The 23,724-nt window shown below is 40.4% G+C and overlaps 3 protein-coding genes, 1 long non-coding RNA gene and 3 other non-coding genes across 7 annotated transcripts; 1 reads left to right on the top strand and 6 right to left on the bottom strand.

The window, feature by feature from the left end:
- Positions 1–227: 227 nt before the first annotated feature.
- Positions 228–298, bottom strand: trnag-ccc. The gene has a single exon. It is a non-coding gene; the product is annotated as a tRNA-Gly (tRNA).
- Positions 299–626: 328 nt separating this feature from the next.
- Positions 627–697, bottom strand: trnag-ccc. The gene has a single exon. It is a non-coding gene; the product is annotated as a tRNA-Gly (tRNA).
- Positions 698–1,024: 327 nt separating this feature from the next.
- Positions 1,025–1,095, bottom strand: trnag-ccc. The gene has a single exon. It is a non-coding gene; the product is annotated as a tRNA-Gly (tRNA).
- An 858-nt stretch (positions 1,096–1,953) lies between these two features.
- si:ch211-254p10.2 (solute carrier family 40 member 1) lies at positions 1,954–5,237 on the bottom strand. The gene is made up of 8 exons (XM_048261373.1): positions 5,135–5,237; positions 4,745–4,812; positions 4,394–4,553; positions 4,166–4,281; positions 3,877–4,003; positions 3,388–3,686; positions 2,625–3,264; positions 1,954–2,321 (listed from the first exon to the last, which is right to left on the bottom strand). Exons 1-8 carry the CDS (start codon positions 5,235–5,237, stop codon positions 2,062–2,064), a joined length of 1,773 nt encoding a protein of 590 aa, XP_048117330.1. The 3' UTR covers positions 1,954–2,061.
- A 2,174-nt stretch (positions 5,238–7,411) lies between these two features.
- LOC125306533 (sodium-dependent neutral amino acid transporter B(0)AT3-like) lies at positions 7,412–14,846 on the bottom strand. The gene is made up of 12 exons (XM_048261949.1): positions 14,437–14,846; positions 10,554–10,694; positions 10,303–10,440; positions 10,029–10,210; positions 9,684–9,794; positions 9,479–9,591; positions 9,217–9,345; positions 8,974–9,130; positions 8,523–8,727; positions 8,255–8,414; positions 7,948–8,110; positions 7,412–7,606 (listed from the first exon to the last, which is right to left on the bottom strand). The coding sequence occupies exons 1-12, from the start codon at positions 14,609–14,611 to the stop codon at positions 7,412–7,414; spliced, it is 1,869 nt and encodes a 622-aa protein (XP_048117906.1). The 5' UTR covers positions 14,612–14,846.
- Positions 14,847–14,919: 73 nt separating this feature from the next.
- Positions 14,920–22,912, bottom strand: slc6a19b (solute carrier family 6 member 19b). The gene is made up of 12 exons (XM_048261270.1): positions 22,525–22,912; positions 20,433–20,573; positions 20,200–20,337; positions 19,899–20,080; positions 19,382–19,492; positions 19,069–19,181; positions 18,834–18,962; positions 17,061–17,217; positions 16,698–16,902; positions 16,326–16,485; positions 16,074–16,236; positions 14,920–15,826 (listed from the first exon to the last, which is right to left on the bottom strand). Exons 1-12 carry the CDS (start codon positions 22,721–22,723, stop codon positions 15,611–15,613), a joined length of 1,914 nt encoding a protein of 637 aa, XP_048117227.1. The 5' UTR covers positions 22,724–22,912; the 3' UTR covers positions 14,920–15,610.
- Positions 19,402–22,376, top strand: LOC125306104. The gene is made up of 3 exons (XR_007195493.1): positions 19,402–19,507; positions 21,210–21,293; positions 21,752–22,376. It is a non-coding gene; the product is annotated as an uncharacterized LOC125306104 (long non-coding RNA).
- Positions 22,913–23,724: the final 812 nt, after the last annotated feature.

The following is a 23,724-nucleotide window of genomic DNA, read 5'->3' as shown; positions in this document are numbered from 1 at the left end:
GTACATGAAGCCAATCTGACTTTTTTCGATGCCTCTTCAGTCGGTAACAGTGAAAGGTGTGTAAGGTTTCTGCAGTTAGTCTATACTTGCTGTGACATTTACGGTTTGCACCACAATGGAGTCTGCCACCACACAGGGTTTTTTCATTCATAAAGCATAAGGGTGAGCCTTTAGATATTCACGTTCAGACCTACCTAACAACTTTGGTACAGTCTTGTCAAAATTCCGGCACCAGCCGGGAATCGAACCCGGGTCACAAGAATGGGAATCTTGTATGATACCACTACACTACTGGTGCCTGTCTTATTCCTGCAGAATATGCTTTTACAAACAATCTATAGTTTGCTTCTCCCAAGTGGTAGAGCAGAAAAATTGTTTCCTACTACATGAAGCCAATCTCACATTTTTCAATGCCTCTTCAGTCGGTAACAGTGAAAGGTGTGGTAGATTTCTGCCGCAAGACTTTACTTGCTGTTACATTTACGGTTTAGACCCCAATGGAGTCTGCCAAGACACACGTTTTTTGTTCATTCATAGAGCATAAGGGTGAGTGTTTAGAAAGGTATGTTCAGACAGAACCAAAGACTTTGGAATAGACTTGTCGAAATTCCATCACGTCAAAGGTCTGCACCAGCCAGGAATCGAACCCGGGTCACAAGAATGGGAATCTTGTATGATACCACTACACTACTGGTGCCTGCCAAGGTTTTACAGAATATGCTTTTACGGGCAATGTTTAAGGTGCTTTTCCCAAGTGGTAGAGTAGAAAAATTGTTTCCTAGTACATGAAGCCAATCTGACTTTTTTTCGATGCCTCTTCAGTCGGTAACAGTGAAAGGTGTGGTAGGTTTCTGCAGTTAGTCTATACTTGCTGTGACATTTACGGTTTGCACCACAATGGAGTCTGCCACCACACAGGGTTTTTTCATTCATAAAGCATAAGGGTGAGCCTTTAGATATTCACGTTCAGACCTACCTAACAACTTTGGTACAGTCTTGTCAAAATTCCGGCAAATCAAAGGCCTGCACCAGCCGGGAATCGAACCCGGGTCACAAGAATGGGAATCTTGTATGATACCACTACACTACTGGTGCCTGTCTTATTCCTGCAGAATATGCTTTTACAAACAATCTATAGTTTGCTTCTCCCAAGTGGTAGAGCAGAAAAATTGTTTCCTACTTAACATCTGAACATTGTAATCAATGATTGTTTCATTATGTACACATTCTTCAGTTTCTAAAGACAGTAGTATTATCACTGCATTTCAAAATGTGAATAAAATAATAATGTAATAATTTATCAGTTTAGGTTTCTTTGAATAATTAAAACAGTGCACTGGCATGTGGCGAACATTCTTTACTACACTAGTTTGCAAATTGGCTGTGTTTTGTTAAATATCTATAATTAATCTGCCATTAAAGTTACCCATACATTCTTCAAATTTGTCATCCAAAAGTCTTTGCAAAGGACTGTACCCCATAACCAAGTCAGGAGGTTTTTGTTATGATTTCCAGCTGGACGGGTTAAGCATACTCATGCCAAGTTGTCATCATCACTTCGCTACAAATTGTTTCTTGGTTACTCTTTTTTGTTAAAATTGCAGGATCCACTCTATCTGTAACCCTCTGGTATCAGAAACGCTCTACGTTAGGACGTATTAGTGTTATTGAGATGGCAATACTCCAGGGACACATTAGCGGTACTGTGAGCTTTTCTCTGGCTGTGTGAGGCAGTGTGTTTTCACCTCTGTGCCTGTTGTGACCCCCGGCTGTCAGCAGGGGGAGATGTAAACCTTCTGCATCCCCCTTCTCCTGAGTTGTGGGCTTTTTCAACACCCGGTGAGAATGTTATGAAAGCAGTGGGACTCGTGGGTAGCATGACTGGCACATGCAGTGGTCGGATGACTTGTATGTCAGCCTGAAGCGGTGTTAAGGGGCGTGACACTGTACCGTTGCACTGCAAATGCAGACTGATTGCAGAGCGCATGGTGGGACATTCATGTTGTGGGCATCACACAGACTTTTATAGCACACGGAAAATGCATGCTCGGTGGGGTATTTTTATGTGTTCGGATGCTGTTTTCTCTTTGCCTTTCGAGCATAGAGGAAGTACATAGCATGTCCTGTGGTAATGAATAAAACAGAGATAATGACAAGGATGCCGAAGTGCTGTGGTTGTGGAGCAGAGATGACCATGATGAAGTGCAGCAGATCCATTAGGTAATTCATTGAGCTCTGGACGCCATTGACCACGCCACGTTCTGACTCACAAATGTTTTCCTGAAGAAGCTGGGTCACGGTTAGGTCGAAGGACCAGAGGCCTGTATGGGTCATGACAGGAGTATTATTACTGTGATTGTTTACAAGAAGTAAACTTCCTAAAAACTATACCTCACATTGATTCTTCACATGGTACATTTTACATTACATGATGATTTACATGATACATGCTTCAACATAGGAAACCCTTTGTTGGTATAAAGGGTTACTGAATATAGTATAAAGACAGCTTCTGGCAGCCTCTCAGAACCAGGCAAAGAAATCAGGTTTAGGTTAGGTGTACCCTACATTTTTCCACAAATTGTAAACAAAGTACAGTGTAGCAAAGCATCATTTTTACTCACCAATTCGTGCCGTGATGACACCCAGGAACAGCAAGATGATGGAGACATAGCTCTCGGGGGTGTTTCCTGACGGCATGTTTTCAAACAACACGGTGGTGTTAGTCCAGTGAATGGAGGAGCGGTCAGGCAGCAGAGGCTGGTTGCTGCCGCCCTGAAGTGGATAGGTGTGCTTCTGTCTCTGCCTTGCCATGTTGCTGGACTCTGAACCGTTGGCTGACTCCGTGATAGGCATCAGCAAGCTGAGATCCATGGGGCTGCCGGGGGCGAACACTGAGCACACGCAGAGAAGCAAGCAGCCCAAGTGCAGGCAGCTGGAGATGATCCCGGTGTTGACAAGGCCGTAGAGCTTGCGCAGCTTGGTGAACATGATGGTGCCCATCAGACCCGTGATGGCCGACACGCCCATGAGGAGGCTGAGCAGCGAGCCGCTGATGCCCTGGGTGTAGGCGTAGCCTGTAGTGATGCAGTCAAAGCCTAGCACGGTGGTGTAGAGGAACGCCAGGCCCATGCCAGCCAGAAACACAGGCTGGCGGTAGTAGGCTTTCCAGCCCTCTTTGCAGGTGCTCAGGAACCACTGGAACTTGCGGAAGCACAGGGGCAGGTTGGTGATCTCCTTCAGGCGGAGGCTGATGCTGCAGCGCTCCTCTGCCATGTTCTTGGCCTCCCCCAATGAGCTCCCATCTTTGAGACACGAAGCACAGTCAGTCACGTCACTGTCTGCTTTTGCCCAAATGCCATGCTATGATCACATTTTAGATCTCACTCTTAACACAACAAGGGAAGTCATATTGGCCTGCTGACCTGTGGAGTTTGTCCTGTCTGCCCTCCCCTCCAAGCAGTTCTGGTCATCCTCCTCCACCGCTGGAGGTTTGACGGAGAGTTCTGGGACGATGCGGTACACTCGAGAGAGGAAGATGAATTCGACTATCAGAGACACGAGGTTCCAGCCCAAGATAAATCCGCAGCCAACCACATTAGATGCCAGGGTCATGACTTGCCCCACAGCAAGTGGGGCCAGTATGTTGGTCACTTGGTCTATTCGTCGCATGGTAGCATTCATACCTGTTGTAAAAAGACGTTGGTGAGATGGTACAAAAAAAGAACAACTTATTTGAGTTTGAGTGTCTTTGGTATTATTCACATAAACACACGACTTTTCTGATGACACCGAGCTAAGTACTAATATACCTTATATGAAGTTTTATTTACGACATTCAGCCAGAACAATTCTGATATTAAAAAGGCATCTCACCAGCAAGGTGTCCACGGTTGTAACCAGTGATGACCACAATCCAGTCCCTTTGGATAGCAATGGTCAGGGCTGTGCTTGCTAAATTAGCCACATCTGCCAGGATGATCACCACCGTATAACAAACTACCTTGTGTAAGTTGTGTGATGCAAGATGTTACTACACATGGCACAACACAGCAGCTATGAACAGGCAGTATATAACCACCTTAATAAACATAAACAAAAAAGGAGGTACCATATGATCATTCTAAGAGAAAAAAATGGCAGGCGAGTAATCAATCATACTTACAGTTAGCCAGCCATCCCAAATTTGCTCGATCCACTTTTTGTACGAGAACACCAGCATGAGCACAATGCTGCACACGGTCACTGAGATGTTCTGAATGAAGAGCGATGCATGGGCCACTACAATGGACGTGAGCAGAAGAGAGTTGAGTGCATGAAGCTCATCAAAACACGTATGACCTACACTATGGCTGATCATCATGACTGAGTGGAAAACTGGAGAGTGAAGTACCCTTATTCCTTGGGTTGCGATCGACCCAATCCCCAATCATAGCTCCTAGTAGCAGCACCGAACCAGCAACTACCAAGCCAAACACGGCAGTCAGTAGCAGGTTTCGTCCATACAGTTCAATAAGGAAGACAGAAATAGCAAAGTGCCACATACGATCACCCTATCAGAAAGATAAGCACACAATTAGTGACAACACATTGACTTTACATACAATCTACACACTGTAAAATGCATGTTAGTCATTGACATCAACACCTCCTCAAACACTTTTCCATGTGTACCCATCCAGAGGGACTGAGGAAGCAGGTATCACTTTCATTGCATGTTCATCTGGTGCACCAGGCTGCTTACCCACATCGACAGAGCTCCACTGACATAGATCAGAAATTTGGGGCCCCTGAGGTAGATAAGCGCTGACCCTAGAAACAAAAGAATGTCTTATTTGGCTATGGATGCTCACAACCTGTCATACAGTTCCATAGAACCCATATTCATACATCCATTTTTGTTGACAACATAATTATATACTTTGAGTGCTCTGAAATCAGAAATATGGGCTGATTTCAGTGTCAAGACCAGTAACTCTGATTAACAAAATACGGAACTGCATTCCGACTCACTTTACACTCCACATATGAGCTTGGATCGGTACACCGTTTTACAAAACCATGATTAAAGCGTGACAGTACACTTTGCCTGGTTAAAAGGTTAAAAGGTTTTTCGGACACTTGAGCAGTTCACCTGGTATACTCCTGGCCTTCTTTTTGCGTGCCTCTCGGATGTCATCAGACTCAAAGTCCACCACCACCCCTCCACATGGGGCTGCGTCAGCTCTTAGGGACATCTCCGGCTAGGGCACTGCTGGAGGTTTGGCCAGTAACAGGAATACACTCTTCACAAATTAAGCAACATTCAGTGCATGCAGGTTGGTCCCTCTGCAATAAACAGAAAGGTAAAAATCTGCATCATGACATTTTATTTGAGCAAAGTAAACTGCTGTCTAATGTAATGAAGAAGAATATTGAAATGGAACTGTAAAAGGATGTTTGCAGTGGCACTTTTGTCAATAAAAACACACCTGATTGTTTAAAGGCAAATACAACTATGTGCTTGCCCCATTCTTGAATAGCACAATTCATTTTTCTTACAACTTACAAATCACCACTAAACACTGAACACCACTAACTTATCCTAAGTTTATACCATATTTTGAGGCATTCAGCAAATACCATATCTGGTAGCATAGAGAGGCCGAACCAAAACGTAGTTGTTGATACTACTATACTCTATCTTACCATCCACGAACAATGAAGTCTCTAAACAGCAACACAGTATAGTTTTGTGCCATGGCCATATCACCTGAATGTCACTTATGGGGAAAAGCAAGCTCAAAAAGCAATTTACCTGTAATCTTGACAGCCTGTCTTAATTCTAACCCTTAGCCGGTATTCCTGGAGGTTGTTTCTTTTTCCATGTGGCCAGTGTGAAGACGCTTCTCTTTCCTGTGGGCTGGAATTCAAGCTGTAGTAGTCAGAAAGGCTTGATAACATCAGTGTGTAGTGCAAGTGCACCATTGTATGAAAGTGCCAGAAAAGCAGAATGGACTGTGGGAGAAACAAAGGCAGCCAGCATATTCCAGAGCACGTGACAGAGAGTGGACAATATCACTGTATGCCCACATATAGGTCCACTCTGTTAGTTGTATGACTCCAACACGCACACATACACTGTGTCAGTCACACACAAACAGACATGGTACAACAGTAGCTGACATGCTGAAGTTACAGCATGTTCCCCAACTTTGAAAGAGATTGTCTGTAAAACTAACAAGATAGCGATTCACTTCCAGACTTCCCCTCTCTCACAGTACCTATGTCAAAGGGATTGGTACAAGACTTGTACTGACAAGTAAGACTTGTATTGAGATGTGCCATGTAGGCCAACATTTTAATAGCCATGTGTGATGATTCATGTGTGAACGTTTTGGTGTTAGTGTCTAAAGGGGTGTAAAACAATATGTACACACCTCAATGTATTGTTCATCTACGTGCACACATTATTCATCTACAGGTCTGAAGTCATTGTGTGTGTTTAGCTGTGTTGGTGCACTAGTAATATGTGAGATATTAAAAGACCTGTGTAAATTGTTAAACGGGGATGATCAAGAGTAGCCTTTGACTTGCACTTCTTTTGATGGACTTGTATTTAGTACTGTTTGTCTTTTATTGGCTGTAGATTCAGTTAGCAGGTCTAAACCAAATATTTTTCTCTTGATTTATGCGTGAGACAGAAATGATTAATCAAATATACATTTGTGTTTTCAAAGATAGTTAATCATAAATAGAGCGTAGAGGAAGCAAGTGTTTTGTTTATTATCAGTTTGTCAACCAGCTGTACATATTGAATAAATATTAACAAATTAAACAGCAGGGGAAAGGTCCTAAATAGATCCCTGTCATGGGAAATGATGATATTGGGCACTGACCTCTGCTTACACACATACACTAAGATCACATCAGAGCTGTGCGGAACTCTGCAGCACGAAGATCACTCTGTGTCACCTCTGTGTATACGCTTTTGGACTACAAGAAAATGTACAGAATGGTATTCTGATGAACAAGATGAATTGTTTATTACTGTGTTTCATGAAAAATAAACTTATGTACATGCAAACTTATAATATACATGTATCAGTTATGCACATTTTCACTCATTAACTCAAAGCATTTTATTTTAAAAATACAAAAAACGTAACATTACATACAGTAGAAGTGTAATTAATGCTAATAGCGGCTGTTTTAAACGATAATTTAAAAAGATGTAACTTCATAACAATTCTTGAAACCCTCTATGAAAAGGGAACAGCAATCAAGTGGCCAAACCTCTAAATTCAGTTAGAACATCATCATATTTGAAATGTGGTTTAAATTAAAAAAAAAAAAAAAAAAAAGTTAGACCCAACTGCCAGCACTTTTGGGAATATCAAAACCAATATCATCATGAATATGGTCCTCCATGTTACATGTCTGATGTGAAGCTCTCGGTGTCGTAGGGGTTGGGCGTCCGCTTGTGGGCAATATATTTCCTGAGGCGCTGTATGAGTTTGAAGAGGGCTCCCAGAGGGATAAGCATGCAGGGCACGGCCGCGAGCAGCACACAGATGGCGTACACCCACCCTGGATACGGATGCACATCAGGAAGGGGGAAATCAACCTGCACCACAAACACAACTCACGGTAGGCTCATGCTCATGCACAACTCATGATCTTATAACCTCCTTTCAAAGGGACATCTACAGGTTTAATGCTTTTGGCGCAGAAAAAACTACTGTATTTATTCTTTATTTCTTATGTGCAGATATTTCTGGTCAGAAAAAAGAGAGATACAACTCTTAAATTCAGGACAATTGTCTGAAATTAAGAAATAGCTGTGGGAATACTGCCAAAATATGTCTTTTTACCTTTAGGATTATAACTGTTCTGTATGTCTAAAAGATTTGTACACCATTGTTATGGCTTCGTGTAATTATTATTAGAGATGAGAAAATGTCTTACATAGTCGGGGTTCCATGCGGAGTATGTTGGCTTCTCTCCTGCTTCTACCACAATATATGCCAGAAACACAACAAGCAGCATCAGTGGACTAATGACCCTCCAAGTGACCTGCCAGTACAGGTTAGGCCTTCGACCTGTCATCCACTCTATGTCATCATTGAACCTGCACACAAAATAAAAATGATACTCTCTCATAGAAAATGTAAATGTAAATGTAAAGGTCTTTTATGTTCTACACTTTTGCTGCTCTTGAGTTTTTTTACAGTATGTTTTGTCTGTAACATATAGTAGATGGAATGATGACTACCTGTTGATCCCATATATGTAGACTACTGCTGTTATTTCAAAAAAGGCAATGACAAGCAGAGGTAGTGATCCAACATAGTTGTTGAAAATCTCAAGCCAGTAGTTTCCTGATCCCAGAGTGAAGAGGAGGGCCACAGTAAAGGACACCATACACATAAACCCTGAGAAAAAGAGAACCATTCCAAAACAAAAGATTTAGTTATCAAATATTCTTGACGTTTCTTCTCCTTGTTTAGCACTACATGTTGCTGTTCTCTTTGTAGTGCTACCTGTAAAAACTTCTTTCGGGCACCATTTGGGCACCAGGTGGAGGTCAAGTAGAGGTGTTAGAACTCCCTCCAGATTCCCAAACATGGAGGACAAGCCCAAGCTGAACAGCATGACGAAGAAGAGCACTGCCCACACCTGGGAACCAGGCATCTTGATCACCGCCTCAGTGAACACTATGAAAGCAAGACCAGTTCCCGAGGCACTCTGAAATACCGGGAGACATTATTAACACTTAAAACAATGAGAAATTATTTCAATTTCAATGTTTCAACTTCAATTTAATTGTACTTATAGAGCGCCAAAACATTACACATGTCTCATGCCGCTTTACAGAGTGTTAGACAATCAGAGAAAAAAAGAAAAGAAAATAAAAGAAGAGAAGAGAAGAGAAGAGAAGAGAAGAGAAGAGAAGAGAAAATTTCAAACTGGGTACTGTGTGCTTGTGTGTACCTCATCAAGGAATGTTTTAAGACTGCAGTTCCTCAGATGGAGGCTCATCAATAGGCTGGGATCAGTAGTGTTTAAATGGGTTAGCCAGTCATCATAGTTCTCCACTGTCATGTTCTGATCTCCAATGTTGAATGCATTTGTCAGCGCCAGGATATTTCTGTTATTGTTAAGGGAATACACTATTAACTTGACAGAAATAAAGAAATAAATATTTTCACAAAGAATACTAATCCATGAACTTACTTGCCAAGGCAGTCATTAAAATTTGCATTTGCCTTGAATCCCAAAATGGCAAATATAGGTATTGAGGCATAAATCGATGTGACACTGTTAACAACTCCAACGATGAGGGCATCACGCTCACAGTTATTTCTAAATATTGAAAGGAATTAGTTCAGGATTGTTGTTCAATCATATGGAATAAATAAACGACTGCATGAATGAATACATACTGTATATGGAAAAACGGACTGTTATATGTGAAGATCATTCATTCATTACTTACTTCTGGGGATTATAGCTGGAAAATGCAATGAGTCCCCCAAAGGCTAAAGACAAGGAGAAGAAGATCTGCGTAGCAGCGTCCAACCACACCTTTGGGTTCTTCAGAGTTTCCCACTGCCGTCAGAAAACAACTCTGAGCAATGTTACCCATAGATAACCACACACTGTATATTTGTTTAAATGGAGATGTGATGGATAATACTCACGTCTGGTGTGAAGAGGTACACAAGGCCCAGAGAAGCTCCTGGGAGAGTGAGCGCTCTGATCACAAAGATGGTGAGCACAAGGTACGGGAATGTGGCTGTGACATACACTGCCTAAAAAATCAACACATGCACATACAATCCTCTCTCTCTCTTTCTCTCTCTCTCTCTCTATGTATATACAGTATCCAGTAGCCTAGTAATAGACAGTAAAATTAATAATGGCATCAAGAGAACTGCTGGAGAAATGATACCATTGAAAAAGCATTCTATAATTTACCTAGGGCTTCAACGTTAAAACTCTATGCAAGAACAATTTCTTTAATGGCTTTTTAGGGAATTCCTTACTTTGCCAATAGTTTCAATACCACGAATGAAGCACACATAGACCAGGCACCAAGCTGTAGCTAGGCATAGCACCATCCACCACTGCAATGAGCCACTTGTCTCGATGTTAGGAGTGATGTTTAATGTCTTCCGGTACCAGAAGTAATTCACTGGTGTGCTTTTCTCACACTCAGTGATGTAGTCTGAAATTGGGCAGAAAACAATAGATAGACTTTAGAACATTGTAGGTTCTCAAAGTTGCGCCTTTATTATCAGTGCTTGGGGGCCAATGTACTTGTTCTGTTCATGTCGATCGGGCAGCTCTCCCATGGGAGAGGATTTTGGAATGAGTGGAAAAAGTACCACAAGATCCAGGCCAGGATTGTGTTGTAGAACAAGCCCACCAAGAAGGACACCGTCATTGAGGCAAGACCTGCAAATAAACCCAATAGTGAGGACACTTGTGTATGTGGCCACATTAAACAACTCTAGGCCAAGTAATGTATTGTGCTTTCTTCACACGTTTAATGCCCAGAACTTGCTTACCAACTCCTCCTAGATACGGGGAGATTGAGTTCCAGACCCCGATGCTCCCCATCCTCAGCCTTTGTCCTATAGCCAGCTCCAGGTGCAGCAGCGGCAGGCCCTCAAACACGAGAGCTATCAGGTATGGGATGAGGAATGCACCTGGGCCATACAAAGGTACACAGTCACAACTGACCTGCTGACCTGCTCCATGGTCTTCAGACATTATAAATCCTTTATTTCATATTGCATCCATACTCATATCCGTGTTTCAGTTTCTCTGTTGTGCACAAAATTCTACACCTACAACCATGTGATTAAATATGAGAGAAGCTAATGAGAGGATGGCCTGGGTTAGAGCGTTAAGATGTATTTCAGACATTTAAGCTTGAACTCATTTGTTTTATCATGTTTTGTGCCCAATTGATGTTCCCTTTGATGTTGCACAGTAAATGGATAGCAAAAGTTATGCATAAACTTTAGGTCCCACAGCCTGAAAGCTGACACCTTTTTACTCCTATGGAGCAAAGGCCGCTGACAATTTGCCTCCATGTGGGTCAGTTCTGTACCTCTTGAACAAGGGTGTGCCAACTATTTGCCCCCTTTTCCTAATCTGCCTAACTGCCTCCCTTCTACTCAGAAGAGTCCGACTAAGCATCTTTCTGCTAATGTTGGTGGGGTCCTTACGTTAAGTGTGTGACCAATCCAATTCCATTTTCTTTTCCGTGCCCCAATTTTTGGCGCCATTTGACTTTTTTCACATTTCAAAAACTGATTTTGTTAGGCAACAACCCTTCCAGTGTTTTCCGTAGACATCAAATTGGTCTCTCAAAATTAGACTCTCAAAAAGAGTCTAATCTTTGGTAGAGTTGATAACTATTTTTAATTCCAGATCTTTCTTAGAAGTACACTTCCTAATCATGTAAATTATGTTACTTTATACTAACGTTTCTTAATTTTGAGCAGCTCTGTTTTCATTCTTGTTTTTCAGATAATGACTATTGTCAAATGAATGTTGCATTGTGTACGAACACCTTTATGAACAGTGAATTCCATTGTACACAGAACAGTGATTATTATTATTTATTATTATTATTATTATTATTATTAATGCAATACTAAGTTACTGACAGTCTGCACCATGAAGAAATACCACAATAAATCATATAAATATAACAGTATATACCTGAACAGCGATTAGTATTGCACTAATCAAACACATCTTTTTACTTTCCCTCTTGTTGGATGTTAGTTACCAGGTCCTGATTTGTCCAGTCATTTTCTCCTCCAGTTCGTATGTGTATGCAAAGAGAATGTTCTAATACAGACTAGTGTTAATTTCGTCAGACGAGACGAGAGGAAATATGTTCGTCAACAACCTTTTTTTTCATGACTAAGACGAGACGATGACGAGACGGCAGTAATGTCCTGAAACACTGACTAAGACTATCTTAAGATGCATTATTGTTGACGAAAAAAGACGAGACTAAAATGTTTTGCATGAAATAAAAACTAAGATAAAATCTCTCTTCATTTTTGTCTACAAAATGAGAAGACTAGAGAAGAGAAGAATATCTAGCTGTTACGTTTTCAAAATATTCCGAATGAGTTCATACGCAACAGCTTTCCTGTAGGCTAGTCTACGTGCTGTTGCTGCAACCCTGTGGCTGCAACACGAAACTACATGAAACAAGAACACTGGAGATTTCTGCCAGAGTTAGCAAGCTAACTACCTAAGCTTTATGCCACAATGCTACATACCCAGAAGTTAGCTAAAACCCTAGCTAAAAAAAAAAAAAGATTAGACCTACTTCAACAGTAGCCTATAATTAGTCTACACAATAGGCCTACTCACTGAACCACCTTGCTTATTGTCTTTGCACTTTGCTTATTGTGTGGATTCATACTGTATGATTTAAACTGGCATATTTACATACAAGTTGGTTCAATATTGCAAACAACTCATCTATATTATATTTTACCACGTCTGCTCGCGGACCACTTGGGATAGCTTGCGGACCACCAGTGATCCCCGGACCACACTTTGAGAAACACTGGTCTACGAATGACAGTGGTCCAGTCAAATCTTTTACTGTCTATGGTCAAATCCCAGCCGAGCTATAACTGTAGCTCGACTTACCTGTGCATGTAAACATACTGACTGACAAAAAATCAGAATGAGTAATTATAACAGACGAGTAGCCCTGTGGACACACAATATTGTTGGAAAATTGAGATGTGTGAAACACTATTTGACTCAAATGGTAATCAGAAATAATTTGTTATAAAGTTCGACTAAAACTTGACTAACAAAAATTATATTTGAATGACTAAATATGACAAAGACTAAATTAAACATTTCGTCACAAGACTATGACTAAGACTAAATTAAAAATAGGTGACAAAATTAACACTAATACAGACTTGTCAATAAGGTCTTTTCCAAACAAAGAAATGTAATTAAAGAAGCCATAACTCTAAGTAGTACCCTACAATACATTATATAGATCTGCCGCAGAGGTTATACTATGGGTTTGGTTTGTTTGTGCACTGACTTCACAAACAATCCTTTCTGTACATTTACAAAGTTACAAATATTGGTTTGTCTTCACGGATCCTCTCCACAGTAGCACAGAAGTGTAATGATATGTTGAGCCTTGTCGGGGGCTTAAAGTAACAATTTACTTTGAAGCAGTGAATTTGCCCCCAAGGTCGATTGCTATATTCAGTTTTGTTTCAAATGCATATTCCAGTCTTCATGCATATTATTTTCATTTAACCCAATAGCAACAACCCTCCATTGTAACCAAACTGTCTTGATCTGGATATACACAACATAAAAAGAATGTAGGACAAAAAAATTGCGGTATGTTTGTTTGATAATGCCATGCTATCAACTCTTTGCTGCCCTTTAGAGGACATTCAGATCAAGAATCAAATACGTAAGCTCCATTTGCAGGTGTACACAGACATAACCTATGCTACTTCTTCAGTGAAGAAGATGTGCAATATAACAAACAACAAATGCACATGCGAATAAAATTAATTTTTGAAATAAATCCAAACTTTCGTATGGAAAGAATCACAGCATTACAACTTAACTTGGTAACACTTTACTTTTGGAGTGACATGACACTAACACTAGCACACAGCATTACAACTTAACTTGGTAACACTTTAGGTTTTTGGAGTGACATGACACTAACACTAACCTAACCCTAACCCTAACTTGTCCTGACAAAAAACGAATGACGCTTTACAGAAGCGAAGCATTATGTCATAAACGTTTATGACTTGTTTATAATGTTTACGACATGTTCATGACAGTGTCATGTCACTCTTATGTAGATACCTTCAAGTAAAGTGTAACTCATAACTTTTGCAAAATATGTTCAGCAGTGTGCTTCTGTAACAATGTACATTGTCCCTGATATTAATGGAATTCAGACAGAGAATTATACTAGGATGTTGATGATAAGAAAAGATGGCTTGTAAAGGCAAGATTTTATACAACTATAAATAATATTACCTCATATGTCAATAAAAATGGTTGACAACCAGGTGACAAGAGGTAACAGAAAACATTCAGCAGAACTTCAACACTACATACCGGTATGTATGTATTATTATTATTATTATTAGGTTATTCAACCTTTTGATTATGTTTGTATCAGTATACTGATGTTGTAGCCTACATGTGCACATACATACCCTTAGAAAATCAGAATATTATTCTAAGACTAAGAATAAGAAATATAAGTACAAATTAGGTATATTTCATTATGCTGATCAATGTAACACTGCATGAAAAGGAGGCACAAAATGACCATTAAATTGTCTACTATTATTGGAAGGAAACATTTTCCACCCTCAATCTTTATCCACTACAAAAGTAAGGACTCACCTCCTCCATATGTCTGACATAGGTAAGGAAAACGCCAAACATTTCCAAGACCAACAGCAAAACCGATACAGGTCAGAAGGTACTGGACCTTGTTGTCCCATTTTGGACGTTCATCAGTGACTTTGGACTCTTCCAACTCAATGTTATCAGACATGCTCCTCACAGCATCCCCCATTATATGGCTGGCTCTTGCACCAAGGAAGTTCAGTATACCCTCTCTGTTATTTTGCAGTAGCTCAGGTCTGAAGCTTTGGTCTTGGGTTTAGTCTAGTCCATGTGTCAGATGGAGTCCCTCCTAGTTTCAAAGTTGTGCTGCAGCTCCTGTTGATTTTTGGTTTTAAGGAGAAAAGAGGGGCCTGTGCAGAACCATATCTTCTGTCGGTACCTGGAGCTCAACAAAGGTCTGATATGCATTTGAGTACATAGGAGAGCCCTACAGGAGTTCGTGGTCATTCTGAGAGGCAGGAGAAAGTTGTGGGACCATTACACTGAACTGATGCATTTATTAAAGTGCTTGTTTTCTCACCATCGATTTAAAGCTAATGTGTGACTTACTACAGTAAGTGAAAAAAAAAATCAAAGGCTGATATGATATGAACAAAGAACAATGATGGTTTAAGCTGTGCTCAAATAATTGAAGAGAGAATAAAGTTAAGCCTCTTATTCACAGAATATATTTATATAAGATGTAAAAATGCATTTAAGCTTTTATGTACATTTACACAATTTACTATTTGTTGTTACACATCATATATATATATATTAATACAAAATACAATGTTGTGATAAACCTTACAAATGTTATACATATATTACAAAATTTGGGTAATCAATACTGATAAGTTAATATGCTTTACTTAGGTGCATTGTTTTCTTTTGTACCACAAATTAATATAATTCCATTGACATTGCGGTATTGTGCAGAAATATTAAAGGAAATGATAATAATTGACATGGTAGTGGTGTCTCTTTGGACTAGTTTGGTCATTTTTGTTCAATGTCAGATCTGGTATCCAAAAGTACTCTGTATGTTAACAATGAAACATTTTGATATTAACAGAGCTCGCAATAAAAAGGTTGCGAAATGCACTATGCTTTTATCAGTGAAACTGGAGATCAGACTTGTGAATATGTATTTAACTGATAGTAAATTTGTATGTGTTCATGTAGTCCTTCATGAGTCTCTCCTTTTCAGGCCATCCTCCATCTGGTAAGAAACAGTTTCGATCATTTGTGCTTTGTCATCTTTTTCCTTCTTGCAACAGCGGTTTTGTATCAGCTTGAAAATAGCTGCTCCTGGCACAGCAAGACTAGGTATTCCAGCCAAGATGAATATAATGACATAGATCCACTCTGGATATGGCTTCTTCTCGAGAGTGGGGAAGTTATCCTGGAAATAAAAATGTTTGATATTTGTCAAAACAAGAACAAAAACCACAGTAAGGATAGTACTCAACCTGTTCTCAAACTTGCCAAATTTCAAATATAGCACTTGAACTTGACTTTGAGAACTTTTAAAAATATTCACAGATGTGTAGCACCAAAAACATAGTGTGCTGTGTGATATTTTGACATATTAAACAGTAAGTAACAGTATATTTCTTAATATAGTGATGATGATCGAACTGATTTCTTACAGAGGCTGGATCCCAGGCGATGTAGAAGATATCCTTGGTGACCGTTGTGACCAGGTAGAACACAAGGATGGCCAACATGATGGCTGGACTAATGAATCGCCATGTGGCCTGCCAGAAGATGTTGGGCTTGTGTCCGATCATGAACACCAAGTCCTCATTGAATCTGGAAGTGAAAAAAATATATACCATGGTGAGCAATGTTATTTCATGCATCAACTACAATCCTCTGATTATAAGCCACAAAAAACTCACCTGTCAATGCCATATACATACACCACTCCAATCATCTCACAGAAGGCAATGATAAGCAAAGGAATGGACCCCGCAAAGGTGTCAAAGAGGGCAAGCCAGTAATTTCCTGATCCTTGGACAAATATGAGTCCCACCAAGCAGCAAACGAGACAGGTTAGACCTGCATGCAGCAAGGTTAGGAGAATGGGGAAAGGAGGAGATACAGTATGTATTCAATCCAATAAAAAAAAAATTGTCTCAAGACACTTCACAGTAGGGTATAATCATTATCTTCAAGTCATGACACAAGATAAGAACTGCCAGTCAAACATTTCTTTTCTACATATTTTTGTATATATATTTCAAGGATTTTAAATTCCTATTTACACCCACCTGTGACAGCCTCTTTGGGCCATGACTTGGGGAAAACCTTAAGGTCCTGTAGAGGGACCAACACCCCTTCAATGTTGCCGAACATGGATGACAAGCCCAGGCAGAAAAGCATGATGAAGAACAGGACAGACCACAGAGGAGACAATGGCATCTTTGTGATGGCCTCAGTGAACACAATGAAGGCCAGACCCGTCCCTTCAACGCCCTTAACAGGCAGAAAGTGTCACAGCTGTCATCAGATTCACAGGCATACTTCAATTCAGCAGTGTACCTTTTCATATTGACTGATTTATGCTTCTCTCTTTTTTTAATATGCTGTATGTCTAAATATGAACAGTCAAAAAGCCAGTGAAGAGTTCATACCTCACTGAGGAAAGTGTTCAGGTTACAGGTTTTAAGGTTGAGTGTTTGGATGACATTTGGATCTGTACTATTGTACAGAGCCACGACCTCATCATAGTTACTTGTGTTGACACCCCCCTCAGGAAGATCAAAGGCATTCATTAGGGCTAGAATGTTCCTAAAATTGAAAGTGAAAGTGTCTTTATTACTTATATTTAGGGCTGTCAATCAATAGGACTAAAAAAATGTAATTAATTACATACTGGGTCAAATGTCACTATAGTGATATATATGAAATGGGATTAATCTATGAGGGGCCGTCTAGGCCTTAATTCATACTTGGTCTTACACACACTATCATAATCTTGCACATACACCACTATACTCATGCACACTCACTATTATAGTCATTTTACATGTATGTATGAGAGGGTATAGTCGTGTATGTGAGAGAGTATAGTAGTGTATGTGAAGGAGTATAGTAGTGAATGTGAGAGAGTATAGTAGTGTATGTGAGAGAGTAAAGAGTATAGTAGTGTATGTGAGAGAGTATAGTAGTGTATGTGAAAGAGTTTAGTAGGACTCAGTTCACTAAAATATGACTTCGCCAGACAAAAGGAGCTGGTAGCTAGGCAATTACAATAGAATAGGCACCCCTCATGTCTTTGTAGCCTAATTTGCATTCGGTTTGCAGTAGTAGTTTAGTAATATTTAGTCACATAGGACTTGGCTGATTTTTTCCTCCACCACTAGGTCTACACGAACATTGTTGACAGTGTAGGTCCCGCCCCTTCCTTGATTTTAATTGGCTAGCTAGAGAGACGTGACATTGACAAACCAATCAGGAACTGAGAAATCAAACTCCTTCCGTTTCATGCAAACTCTCTCACACACACCACTATACTCTCTCACATACACCACTATACTCTCTCACATATACTACTATACTCTTTCGCATACACAACTATACTCTCTCACATTCACTACTATACTCTCTTGCATTCACTACTATACCTTCTCGCATACACTACTAAACTCTCTCACATAGACTACTAAACTCTCTCGCATACACTATTATACTCTCTCGCATACACTACTAAACTCTCTCGCATACACTACTATACTCTCTTGCATACACTAGTATACTCTCTCGCATACACTACTATACTTTCTCTCACATACACTACTATACTCTCTCACATACACTACCAAACTCTCTCACATACACTACTATACTCTCTCACATACACTACTATAGTCTCTCACATATACGACTCTCTCACATGTACTACTAAACTCTCTCACATACACAACTATACTCTCTCACATACACTACTATACTCTTTACTCTCTCACATACACTACTATACTCTCTCACATTCACTACTATACTCCTTCACATACACTACTATACTCTCTCACATACACGACTATACCCTCTCATACATACATGTAAAATGACTATAATAGTGAGTGTGCATGAGTATAGTGGTATATGTGCAAGGTTATGATAGTGTGTGTAAGACCAAGTATGAATTAAGGCCTAGACGGCCCCTTATATTAATCAGCGTTTTTTTAACACGTTATTATTTCTGTAATTAATTAGTCAAAATGAACGTGTTATTTTGACAGCCCTACTTATCTTTATACTTTTATTAGGCATTGTTGTTTTTTTTATTAATCATGTTAATGAGTAGGCCTATCATATGTGTGTTAGTATATTTAGTGAGTCATGAACATCATGTATAGCTGGTCATATGTTTTACATTTATAATAATGATACTGGACACATACCCACTCAGACAGTCATCAAATCGCTCTGTTGCTCTGAAGCCAATGATGCTGTATATGACTGTAGCAGCATAGACTGATGTGAAAGCATTGATGATGGAGATGATCACTGCATCCTGTTCACAGTTATTACTATGGACAACAGACATGGTATTATTATTATGCTGTCTGCTGTTCTGTTAAGCTTTGTTAACATGGCAGATGCAGAGTGTTTAGAGGAGTGTTCAAGAGCACTTACTGCACTGAGTTATAGCTGGAGAAGGAGATGAGCCCTCCGAAGGCTAACGAAAAGGAATAGAACACCTGAGCACCTGCATCCAGCCAGGTAGTGGGGTTTGCTAACTCATTCAACTACATATCCGTTCACACACACACACACACACACACACACACACAGACACACACACACACACACACACACACACACACACACAGCGGGTGGCGGGGGATTAGTTCATTCATTTTATATAATTCACACCCTGGGCACAATTGTTCTCAAATGAGGCATTACACGTGTCTGTATATGGTGTCTGTATTTTACCACTACTTACATCCGGTGTGAAGAGAAACTTGATTCCATCCACGGAGCCTTTGAGAGTGAGCCCTCGGATCAGAAAGATGGTGAGCACCACATAAGGGAGTGTTGAGGTGACGTACACCGCCTAGGAAAGGCAGGAGTGAGTGGACATATCAACTGTTTAAAATAACACTTTAATGTCATATTATTATGTACTCATTTATACTGATGTGCTGCAAAAACATGTGCTTAACTAATTTGTTTTGTTATATTGTAATTATTTTTTAACTTTTACAACCCTTATTGTTCACTGAATTTAGCATGAATCACTCTATTGCTTCAGAGAGCATGCCCAAGCTTTATTTTGTAAGACCATAAACCTATAAATCTAAGGCAATCCTATTCCCAGTAAACATTTACAACCTTGTGTCCTTACAGTCCAGCCTTACTGCCATCATTAAATGTCCTGTACTTTCCTATTTCACCTTGACGTACAGAGTGACTCACAGGTGTCATTCAGAATCAGTGCCCATGCTAAGGGTCAAACCTACCTTCCCCGTGGTCTCAATGCCACGGATGCAGCAGATATAGAGCACACCCCAGGCACTGACCAGACACAACACCATCCACCACTGCAGACCCCCTGTGTCATCGATCACAGCAGTGGTGTTGAGCGTCTGCCGGTACCAAAAGTAATCCACAGGCGAGCTCCTCACACACTCAGACTCCAGGCCTGTGGTTTGTGGGGTAGAAACTTGGATCAATTTTACACAAACAGTGGAACAGAAACATCTTCCATCTGTCATGACCAGCTTAAATGGATTCACTGTCCTTATGGAGCATCCAACTCACCTGTCCCGTTGGCATTCATAGGACACTGGCTCCATGGCAGTGGCTCCTGAAACGAGTTGAAAAAGTACCACATGACCCAGGCAATGATCATGTTGTAGTACAGACTGATCAGGAGAGACACACCCATGGAGGCCAAGCCTGCGGAGCAGAACACCATGTCAGGATGTGTAGAGTGGTCCACAGGTGACAACTCTCAACATGGACAAACAACATTAGTCTTAAAGAGGCCTCACCGACTCCAAGCATGTAGGGGTTTATGGTCCTCCAGACCCCCAAGCTGCCTTTCCTCAGACGCTGGCCAATGGCAAACTCCAGGTGCAGTAGAGGGATGCCCTCAAAGACCAGCAGGATCAGGAAGGGGATCATAAAGGCCCCTGGAAATAATAATAGCTGGGTTTACTTCCTAGATGGGTGAGACTGTAAACCCATGTGGGGTGGGGTTTAATAAAGCATTGTTTTTATTATTGTACTTTGGAAATATGAAACACACTTTGAACCATAAAGGTATACTGCACTTAATTATTATGACAAAGTTGATATTGAAAATTCAAGTTGAAAGTCTAATCTGGTGTCCAGGGGGTCACATGCTGATGATAACACACATATCTGCCTTTGTTCTGAGCCTGAGACTGGTGTGCTGTGGAATGCTGTGCTCCCCAGTCAGGGAAAATTAAATGCAACTTGAGATTTCTCCTTTGTTGATAGTGTGTAAAGTATGACCACTTAGGCACATGTTATTCTTTGACTGGCATTTGTTGACACAACTGATAACAGACCAAGAGAACAGATTAAGTGTTGGGAACAGGAAAGGGTTCAAGGCTATAAGTTAAAAACCATTACACAACAGGAAAGTTGTCTTTTTTCTTTGTTATCAACGTGGTACTGGTGGTTCCTTTTCAAACAGTCAATTACCCTAAAAAGATTGATACCTGTGTGGTATGCACTTTCCATGGAGAGCAAAGTCACCCTAACTAGCAGACTTACATGTCAGCCTTTTTCTCCCCATACAGCCTGGTTAATATGTGAAGATACCACCGAAGAATTCACACCTACTGAGTGACCCTTACAAGACTCCTGGTTAACCTTGACTTGAGGTAAATATGTAACAACTGTAGATAAATAAAAGGTGCATAATCCTCTTACACCTGAATAGCAAACTCATTTCAAGCTACCTCTGTGATATGAAGACAATACTCTCATATCCACATATGCTACACATCCTAATTCATATACTTTTCCAAACCATTGCATACTCTGTATTCATGCATTATGAAAAACGTTTTACTTTAAAATAAAATTCTTAAATAAATAAATGAAGCTGCTTAATTATCAATAAATTCAGTGATCTAATTGCAGGTTATAGTGATTATTCAAATTGTGAATGACATGCTAATGAATTAATAGTCTGAATATCAACGCTTAGTTGAATGTGTTGCAATCCATATGAGACATTAAGCTCATAACATTTGTTGTTCTGCCTGTTAGCCATGTTTGTCATCAGTATTGACGAGCCCTTTACTGAAAATTTACAAATTTCCTTATTTCCTTACAGAATCCCTTATTCCTTTACATGGACATGTAATTATTTCTGAATCAAGTATCAAATCTCAGAGAAGGTCTCACACATTATATTGTCTTCACTATAAAATATTATTGTAATATTTCCATTAAGTTGCAGACACACGTATTTAAGAATCCTACAGTTTTACAAAAACATTATAATTAACAGGTCTAAACACTTTAACATGTCCCATTCTATTCTAAAAATGTTCTCATTTGGTGTGTTTTCATTGATCTGACATTTATGGAACATTTGTAACATTACAAAAACGGTCTTACAAAGGTTTGCCTCTAAGAGAATAAATAGAATACATTCCATCATTTTGTTGAATTATGAAACATTCCCTACCAAACTGTAATACTACTGTTTCTGTTTGAGTTTGACAGCTGTTCACCATAAAACAGGATGAATTCCCATAAAAGTTGGTCAACTCTGAACTTTTAGAAACTTGAGTAATTTATGTGCCCCATCATGCCGCCCCATACAGCATCTTGTTTCTGTTTATTGTCAATTATTTGTTAATTTGTCTGTTTATGTATTGATGACTGTGTGTGGAGCTCTTTGAGTTGCACTCTGTTCATATATAGCAAATGCACTATATAAATAAACTTTCCTTACCAAAGTTTACAGACATTTAAAGCTGAAGGTTCCTTGTTACCATTTTGTTTAGTCATTCAGAAAGCAAAAGACTGAGATTTCACAGTCAAACCAATTGTCCTCCAAAACCTAACAATATGAGAGAACTCATTCAATCAGTCTCTTACCTCCTCCATGGCTCTGGCAGAGGTAGGGGAAGCGCCAGACGTTGCCCAGGCCCACGCAGAAGCCCACGCAGGTCAGCATGTACTGGGCCTTGTTGTCCCATTTGGGCCTGTCCCCGGCCTCCTCCACCTCCAGCTTGTCCAGCTGCTCATGGGTCAGGATCCGGTCCTCCAGGCCTGGGTTTGGGAGCTTCAGCTTCATGCCTGAGTGTGTGCTGCTCCTCTGAGTAACAGTGTCTGTTTAGATGCGCTTGTGTACGAGTGGCAGATTATTGGCAGTGCCAGTGGGTGGCTGGCACAGTAGTTGCTCTGTATGTTCTGTACATGCAACTCTGACACGTGGCAGAGAGATGACCCGAGCGCAAGGCAAAGGACAGTATTTATAGTGAACTCCGGCACCTTGTCAACCTTCGGCTGGAGCCACAGCCTCTCCTAAATTATCGAAATCTGTACAGTCAGCTGAATGAGGCCAGTGCAAACTGTTACTTCAATGAAACTGCACTTGACAATAATTAATGTGTTATCTGTGACGTAGGACACAGCGAGTCAACCACCTCTAATTAAAAAGCCTCTCCTCAGGTCCTCTGAGATGCCAATCAGAACAGAGATAAAGATCTATATGACCCAGTGGAGACTAGAAATGAGGGTTCAACATTCAGTTCAACAGTCAATACTGCTAAAGTATAAGTATAAGTATATATACTTTCTGATCCCGTGAGGGAAATTTGGTCTCTGCATTTAACCCAATCGGTGAATTAGTGAAACACACTGCACACAGTGAACACACAGTGAGGTGATGCACACACTAATCCCGGCGCAGTGAGCTGCCTGCTTTAACGGCGGCGCTCGGGGAGCAGCGAGGGGTTAGGTGCCTTGCTCAAGGGCACTTCAGCCGCGGCCCACTGGTCGGGGCTCGAACCGGAAACTCTCCGGTTACAAGTCCAGAGTGCTAACCAGTGGGCCGCAGCTGCCCTCAAAGCCCTGCTATCTTGGGCTTTCACAGAAAAGCAAAGGAAGTTGTGTTTTAAAAGGTGCTTTGTTATTGATGACATTTTCTAATGTTTACATGATGGGGACAAACATTGACAGAGCGACACTTGTTTTCCCTATCATATTGTCTGTAATGTTTGACTTCTCCACAGCTTGTCTGTATAGCGCCCCTGCTTGTGTAGGTGAGGAGCAGAGACACAGTGGCGGCCATTG

Source organism: Alosa alosa, chromosome 13 (genome assembly GCF_017589495.1).
Source record: "Alosa alosa isolate M-15738 ecotype Scorff River chromosome 13, AALO_Geno_1.1, whole genome shotgun sequence".
Classification (NCBI taxonomy): domain Eukaryota; kingdom Metazoa; phylum Chordata; class Actinopteri; order Clupeiformes; family Clupeidae; genus Alosa; species Alosa alosa.
The sequence above is the reverse complement of the archived record's forward strand: the minus strand, read 5'-3'. Positions and strand labels throughout refer to the sequence as shown.

Coding starts and splice junctions, on each gene's coding strand:
- si:ch211-254p10.2 (XM_048261373.1), bottom strand. CDS start 5,237: ATGTCCCTAAGAGCTGACGCAGCCCCATGTGGAGGGGTGGTGGTGGAC. Junction 4,004..4,165: donor TTTGGGATGGCTGGCTAACT/GTAAGTATGATT, acceptor AACTTACACAAG/GTAGTTTGTTATACGGTGGT. Junction 3,265..3,387: donor CTTCCCTTGTTGTGTTAAGA/GTGAGATCTAAA, acceptor ATGGCAGAGGAG/CGCTGCAGCATCAGCCTCCG.
- LOC125306533 (XM_048261949.1), bottom strand. CDS start 14,611: ATGGGGGATGCTGTGAGGAGCATGTCTGATAACATTGAGTTGGAAGAG. Junction 8,111..8,254: donor TACATATATGGGATCAACAG/GTAGTCATCATT, acceptor TTTTGTGTGCAG/GTTCAATGATGACATAGAGT. Junction 7,607..7,947: donor CCGCATGGAACCCCGACTAT/GTAAGACATTTT, acceptor TTTGTGGTGCAG/GTTGATTTCCCCCTTCCTGA.
- slc6a19b (XM_048261270.1), bottom strand. CDS start 22,723: ATGAAGCTGAAGCTCCCAAACCCAGGCCTGGAGGACCGGATCCTGACC. Junction 17,218..18,833: donor TTTGATGACTGTCTGAGTGG/GTATGTGTCCAG, acceptor TTTCAATTTTAG/GAACATTCTAGCCCTAATGA. Junction 16,237..16,325: donor TATGTATATGGCATTGACAG/GTGAGTTTTTTG, acceptor TTTCACTTCCAG/ATTCAATGAGGACTTGGTGT.